The sequence below is a fragment of the Scomber scombrus genome, chromosome 8 (assembly GCF_963691925.1).
Source record: "Scomber scombrus chromosome 8, fScoSco1.1, whole genome shotgun sequence".
NCBI classification, from domain to species: Eukaryota; Metazoa; Chordata; class Actinopteri; order Scombriformes; family Scombridae; genus Scomber; species Scomber scombrus.
This window is the reverse complement of record NC_084977.1, coordinates 13,445,471-13,453,154: the sequence shown is the minus strand read 5'-3', so window position 1 is coordinate 13,453,154 and position 7,684 is coordinate 13,445,471. Positions and strand designations below refer to the sequence as shown.

The following is a 7,684-nucleotide window of genomic DNA, read 5'->3' as shown; positions in this document are numbered from 1 at the left end:
CATGGGGATTTGGGTGTAAAACTTCCAAGAAAGACCACAGTCCCCCTGCCTCCCCCTAACACCCTAAAAAAAGCCCCCTTTTTCTCATCCCCTCGACCTACCCCTCCCACCAAATCAACGCCGTCCCCCTCAGACCTCCCAACACAAAGCCCTCAGAGCAAAACCAGCACAGAAATCATAGCACACCATTCAATCATTGTTTTTTCCCCTCTCTCACCCCTTTTATGGTCCCACTAAAGGTTTTAGCCGGGCAGAGAAGGAGGGCTGTCACTGAGGAAACCTTAGCCCATTGATGAAGTGACAGGAGCTGCCAGAATATGATCCTAATCCTGTTTCCAGCATTCTTTTAGCCCGCTGGCATCGCAATTCCTCCACACATTCTCTGAGCTGTCAACTAGGAAAATCCCTCTAATAGCGCATTGCCCAGATACACATCAAAGAGCTCCTGGAAACCTTCAGCGGCTTAGCTGCCATAGACACACTGACACGCACTCACACATACACAAACACAGCATTCCCATTAACTTGCACAAATACAATTTTTACACACAAAACCCAGACGTTCATGACAAACTGACCATATATTTAAAGAGAATGCCTGAAAATAACCCAAGGGCATGTGAACAAATTGTCTTTGCAGCCCCCCAGATTATTTTTATGCACTGTAACCTACCCCGGCCTGAACCACACACACCTACCACCCTCCCTTTCTCCAGTTTACAAAATGATATAATCTTTATGGTCATAGAGTGAGAAAGAGGGAAAGAGCAGGAGAGAACAGGTGTCTGAACTTTGCTGACTCCGGGAACCCTTTCAGTCCTATTTTATCTCATTCAATTCTTACTTAATCCATCGATATCCCAACCAAAGGTAATCTTCTTATGGCAAAGCATTCTGTTTCGGTGCAGCCAGACCTCGGCTGACAGGGTGGGGGAAGAGGGGAGAGAGAGAGTGTGTGAGGGGTGGGTGGTGGATTGGAGACTCTTTAGAGCCTGACACTCTGCTTCAGTCATTTCATTTAGGATTAGTTATTCTGCACTGGGTGAACAAGTGGCAGGTTCTCCCCTATGTGGCGTGTAAACCTCACCGTTGAGGATGGTAGACCTCCTGTGTCTAAATTATTTACGGATCATAATGGTGTCCTCAGTAGAATGTATTAACCAAATTTAAATTTGCACCATAAATGGTTGAAGGTAATGTGTGTGGAAATCAAAAGTGTTTATTAAGATTCACTTTTCTGTCACTCAGAAAAGTGAATCAGACACCCAAAGACACCCAAAAGAGGAGCTGGATTCAGCCCACACTAACCTAATCCTGCTCTTGTTCTCAACTTCCTCTCACTTGAGAAACTTCTTTTGGGTGCTATGTAAGATCTACTGTATGTGTGAGTACATGTGTGCACGTTCTCCTGGACTGTTTGTCTGGTCTTCTTTTTACTCAGCTTCTAGCTGTCAAAGGTCCCAAAATCCACAAAATACAAAAAACAAAACATAAGCATTAAAAATTAAATAGCTGCAAGAGTTTTGATAACATTTATGGAACATCCTCCATTCAATCCGAATATTTCAATGTGGGATTTCATACACGGGAAGGGTATCCTCGTATGCTGTTTTCTTTTGTTTTTGAGTGACAAAATGTTTAGCTTTTCTTCCATGTGTTGTTTTAAGTTAAACAGCGAGTAAAAGCAGACAATTTCATCCTCTTTTCCGACTGACAACACTGAAAACAGAACTCATTCAGTCATTCTTATGCGTGATTTATTCCCTTGCATTAAACAGATAAATTACTTACATTTAAAACAATTGAGAAATACATGTCTTGAATCTACAATGATATAATACATAGACTTTGCCTGTGCATCTTTCTGCTGAAGCCACTGGCTCAGAAAAAAGCGGTGACTCTGAAAATATATATCAGGGTATTTTGTATTTATTTGTTACTGTTCCTCCTCCACAGATTCTCCCCCTTATTTCATTTCTGCCGTAGGTCCTTTGCTTGTAGCCACAATTGAAAAATAAATTGAATGTTTCCTCTTTAACCAGGCAGATGGAGACGAGCACTGAGGGATATATACAACGCTCAATGGATTCTTGCAGGCTGAGCTGAGTGCCATAACTTTAAACAAGGGAAGTCATCTGTCATCTACATTAAAACATTTTGGCTGGGAGATTATATTGACTGATCTGAGCTTTATTTCTTATTTCAGATCTGATGTGCTTTCATTTTAATGCCAGCGCCATGACAGGTGTGTTTTAAACGGCTGTAAGCCATGCTTCAGAGGTTTGCTTGCATGCATAGTTTGTGTTTATGGGTTCTTGTGATGATTATAGGATCTTTTCATATCTCAGACTGGCAGCCCTGTGATTCAAAACTTTCTACCCTGAATTCACAGAGGAGGCTCGAATCATAGTGAGCAGCTTGCATTAGGAGATATGGCTAATGCTGTTGACCAGGAGGAGTCAAATACAAGCAAGATCCACAGGCAAACAGTATTGTTCAGACACAACTGCAGTCCAGGGGAATTTTTTTTCATTTATTAAGTCCATTGAGTGCTTTTTTTTTGTCCAGTGGCAGATGTTCACGTTTCCCCGTGCTGTCAGCAGTGAGGTACGCTCTCATGTGATGATGCTGAGGTGGAGGCCAGGATAGTGGGGGTGTTTTGAAAGTAAAACCTAGGGCCGCAAGCTGAAGGTGGACCCTTAAAGTGCCTAGTCTAAAACACATATTGTGTTCCTCAAGTTTGCCATAAAATATTTTGTTTCTGCTGTATGTCATACGGCTCTGGTTTTGAAATAAGGGTTGTGTAAAATGTATAAAACTGCAAACAAAACATTCTTAGCATATGCTCTGTAGAATTATGTGGCGTGAACCGAAATAAACACAGAAATATGAGATTTGGGAAGATTTTGAACAAACTGGATAGTTGGCTGAAGTTTAAATTGGGGATATATCTAATGGGGGTTTGGGGCTGTGGATGGATACACATAGTTGTTTGAGGGTGTTGAGAGGAAAGTAGAGTAGGGCCCAGAGTCACCTCCTGTGGATTAGGAAATAATAATTCATAGCTATGGCCCTGGGCAAAGGGCAGCCATGTAGCTCCAGCTTCAGTTGGGGAGCGTGTCCAATCCCAGCGAGGCTGCGTGCTGCTTGGCCCTCAGACGGAGGTTCTCGATGCTGGTGGTCTTGCTGTTGAGGCTTCCCGGGAGGCTTCCCGGAAGGCTGCCTGGGAGGCTGCCTGGCGCTGTCTGCAGCAGTGGGCTGTTCCATACCTGCTGAGCCTGGGACAGGGTCTGATAGTAGGACTGGCAGGGCAGCGAGCCCAGCGGTGATGGCATGTTGACGTTCATGCCCAGGTAGGGCAAAGAGGATGGCGTGCTCATGTCGAAGGAGGGATAGTGCACCAGGTTGTTGGTGGCAGCCATGTGCTGCCGAAACTGCTCCTGCAGCCGGAAGAGGCTGAGGGGAGATGAGGCGTAGGAGTTGCTCTGGGCCAAACCAGCAGTCACACTGCTGGAGGATGGCAAGGCGGGGGAGCTCAGGGGAGAGTCTGAGAGACAAGAAGAAAGGAAGACTTTAGTTAAAACAGATCTGGCAATATAGTTTTAGCTTGATTGTTTGCTGTAATGTAAAAAAGGTAAAATAGCTGCACTGGTTAGAATGCTGTATTCTGTATACCTGATGTGGGGCTGAGTAGTTTGCAGGACGGGGAGCTGCTCTCTGGCTGCGCTCCCACCTCCCCTTGCGTCTCCTCCCTGATCTTTACCCTCGTCTCCCCTCTCATTTCGTCCTCTTCTCTGTCAGCATTATCTTCTGCTGCTGACTCGCAGTCTGACGGCTCAGGGGAGGTGACGTTAACTTCCACACTCATCTCCCCAGGCTGGGGCTGTGCTGCTGCCAGCCTCTCTGTCTCTGAGTGACAGGATGAAGTGGAGGAGGGAGGAGGAGGAGTGCGGGCCTCAGGAACCAGCGTAGTGGTGGTAGTGAGGTCAGTCTTGGAGTCTTCAGTAGAGCCATCTGCAGCTCCAGATGCTTCTTTCTGTTTTTGGAGCTGCTCCTTCTGCAGGCTGCGCTGCTTCTTACGAAACTTGGCCCGGCGATTCTTGAACCAGACCTGACAGATAAACAGAAATCAGAGCTTAGGATAAAGACTAAAAGAAATATAATGATTGGACAACTTTGAGCCATGGCCATTTGTTTTAGAACACCATTGACTCATCTTTAAAATGTTCCACTATCTTGCCTGTTCTCTATTACCCTTAATGATTCAAGGATGGCTTTAAATTCTATACAAGTGCAATAGGAAAAAAGTGCATGAGGGTATTTTTACCTGCACACGTGCCTCAGGCAGGTTCGTGCACATGGCCAGACGCTCCCTCATCACCACATCAGGATAGTGGGTCTTCTGGAAGGTTTTCTCCAGAGCCTCCAGCTGCTGAGCAGTGAAGGCTGTCCGGCTGCGCCTCTGCTTTCGGTGTTGGGAGCCATATCGGGCCTCAAGGATAATGTCTTGAAATGTGCAGCCGTTGAGAAACAAGAAACATGACCAGTTTAATTGAAGGACGGGTCAAAGGGCAGGTGAGAAACCAATGATCAATACACATACATGTTAAAATAACCATGCAGCTGTTGCTTGCAAGAGATGCAGATGTGAATGACACTGGAGGGAAGTGAAGAGCAAAATGGGCAACTTATTCTTACCAGCCAGTCTCTCTGCAAGAGTGAGTGCATGCACTGAGGGCCTGTAGTCAGGTGCATGCTGCGCCTGCTGCGCCGCCTGCTGGTGGAGGTTGTACATGGCGCTCAGTGAATTCATGGCGTGGAGAGAATAGCCGTTTACCCCGTAGTGCTGCATGACCGGCGAACTGTCTGCAGAAGAAGAAACAAGCTGCTGTGAGAAGAGTCAAGCCCCAAATACCTCTGTTTTCCAGTGGCAGCATCGCTATTAAAAAAGAGTGAACAGTTAGAGTTAGGCTTATAATGATTTAGAAAAGTTTCCAGATTTTTACTGAAAATGTTTGTGCGCACTGTTAAACTCAATTTAAGCAAAACGAACCGGACATGTTGAGGAAACACAGTTCCTTCCTTTGGTGAAAGTGTTCACTATAGTATATATATGTCAATGATTTAGATCTGTCAGGAATAAAATGAACGCACTGCCGAACCATTTTACCATCTGCTCAGTCTTCAGTGCAAAAACAATTAAAATGATCCAAATGATTTGTCAGTTCCGTTTAACGATGAAAAATGTAGTGTAGGCCTATTCATTTCTATTAAATGTAGCATTCAGGCCTGAAGTAGCCTAACGTTAAAAAGTTAAAAGGAAAAAAAAGTTCTATAATATACTTTTCTGCGATATGATACCACTCCTCTATTTTAACATGCTTATATTAAGAAATTATAATGGACATTTTTGTTCAAAGCAGCAGCCTTAAATTATGATGCGTAATGTAGAAGAATTAGAAGATAATACTAATAAGTCTATTTTATTCTATTATTATTATATTAGATGGTTTTCTTCAGGCGATGTCGTTTTCACCCTCCAAAAAAACAAAATAGACGTAAGAAATTAATCTAACTTTTTTTTAATTTTTATTTTATCACTTACAATCAAATTAGATCATCAATCTGAACACTTCTTTTTTTACTTAGAGACAGTTATTGTGTGCGCTCCGGCTCAGAAGCTGTTAGACCTCCGCAGGCTGGACTGACAGCAGGTGAGAGAAAACATTTACTTTTCTTCTTTGAGAGTTTGACTCCGGACTGGAGGCCGTTTATCTGTGGCGGGTCTCAGGTCAGTTTCAGAAGCCCGCAGGCTGACGCAGATGTTTGATGTGCGAAATATGGACGGGAAGTCCAGTTGGGCTCCTGTCTAATGTTGGTGCAAATAGGTTTCAGCTATACAAGGCTATTAATTTATCATCATGCCTGACACGTGGAAAGTGGGCCAGTATTTGTGTGATAAAACATTGTGTGACTAATGTAATAAAAATTTTAATGTGACTATTTCATTGTGTTATTTTATATATATATAAATTAGCCTCTGGCTTGATTCGTGTAATCTCTTTTTTTTATAAATCTGCAGCTTAAAAATCGACATAATGCTCTTCTTTCAGGACAATGTCAAGTAGCCCCAGGCTCTGATTTAAACCTAATTATGCTAATTGCCGTGAATTTATGAATTACATTGACTAAAGATTGCCTTGAGGTTAGAGCTATGCGCATTCACAAACCTAAAGAAAATACAGAACTAATAGCGATAATTAACATACGGTCAATTAAACAAGCTGTAATGTAAAATAAAATCTTACATCAAATCGCTAATAAATAATGTGTAAATGCACCCAAATTAATTTGTCAGGAAAAGAAACATCACATTAGATGTGATTTAAAGCCCATAATGTGATACTTTAAACTGTCTTTGAATTATTTAACTTGAGCCAAAGACAATTGCCAAAGACAGTTGCATTAATACAGTTGCATTAATATAAAGCTGCTCAGGGCGACGAATTGCACTTCGGGAACCGATTTGATTTAATTTAAAGACATAATTAAGGCTGGAAGACGACGTGGTTAAAAAACAACAACAATCAAAATAAAACATAGGACAACAAACACAACAAAATGAAAATGCTAAAATAGTCGTGTAGCAATTTCACAATTTTTAAAATGAGTTAACCTATCAGACGGAGCTCATTTAGTAACATTTCAATGGTCACAATGTCCACTCCGCAAACTTCTCACCTCTTTGCTGTATGTGCGTATCTGAAGCGAAATATCTCCACTTGCAGCAGTCGAATATTTTCCCTTTTTAAATATTCTCCTCTAAAATCCGCAGGCGATTGCTCATGTTTTTTTTTAATTCATTTGATCAGTTTCTCCTTTCACTCGTGATATCCTGAGAACAACCCGGCTCGTCTCTGTGTGGATGTGGGAGGATGCCGGGCTGACATCTCTTGGCCTTTAAAGAGCTCCGGGAGGGGTCAGCGCGGATCTCACGCGCTCCTTCTCTGAGCCAATCACGTTTCTTTCCTCATCCTCCTCCACCATCACCTCTTCCTCCCCTCCCCTCCCCTCCTCCTCCTTCTCCTCCTCCGGCACTCCTCACTTTACAGATTATTTCAGCGTCCGTGTTGCCGACTTTTCTGCAGCCGCTGTTGTTGTTTTGGAGGAGGTAGATGCATTTCCTTTCATTTTTTATGTAAGGATTTTTTTTTTAATGCTTAATATTTATTGTTTTTAAACGTGCTGTTATTATTTTTGGAGGTGATGATGAACACGTTTGTGTTTTGGGGAAAAACTACAAATAATAAATATTGATTTGAACAAATCTCGACATAAGATGTATTTTAAGATATTTCTAATTATGTGAAAGTAATCCCATCAGCCTTAATTCTTTTTTTTGTGTGTGGATAGTTTAGGGTCCACTTGTCCATCCCACTTGAATATGTGTTGCTTAAAGAAGGTCAAAGGGCAGACATGCATTTTAAAAAACAAATATTCAACTCAAAATAAATACAGTTATTTTATTAACATTAACGATATAATGATATGCTAATGATATGATATGCTAAACACTGAATGGTTCATTTGTTGGCCAATAGTGTGCATTTTGGATTTATTTTAGACTGAAACAAACATGACAAATCTCACAAAAGGTAAACTATGTAAAAAGGAACGAGAGTCA

The 7,684-nt window shown here is 42.2% G+C and overlaps 1 protein-coding gene across 1 annotated transcript; it reads right to left on the bottom strand.

Moving 5' to 3' along the window:
* Positions 1-3,104: 3,104 nt before the first annotated feature.
* Positions 3,105-4,852, bottom strand: LOC133985052 (diencephalon/mesencephalon homeobox protein 1-B-like). Its single transcript, XM_062424606.1, has 4 exons — positions 4,699-4,852; positions 4,328-4,506; positions 3,676-4,111; positions 3,105-3,547 (listed from the first exon to the last, which is right to left on the bottom strand). Exons 1-4 carry the CDS (start codon positions 4,850-4,852, stop codon positions 3,105-3,107), a joined length of 1,212 nt encoding a protein of 403 aa, XP_062280590.1.
* Positions 4,853-7,684: the final 2,832 nt, after the last annotated feature.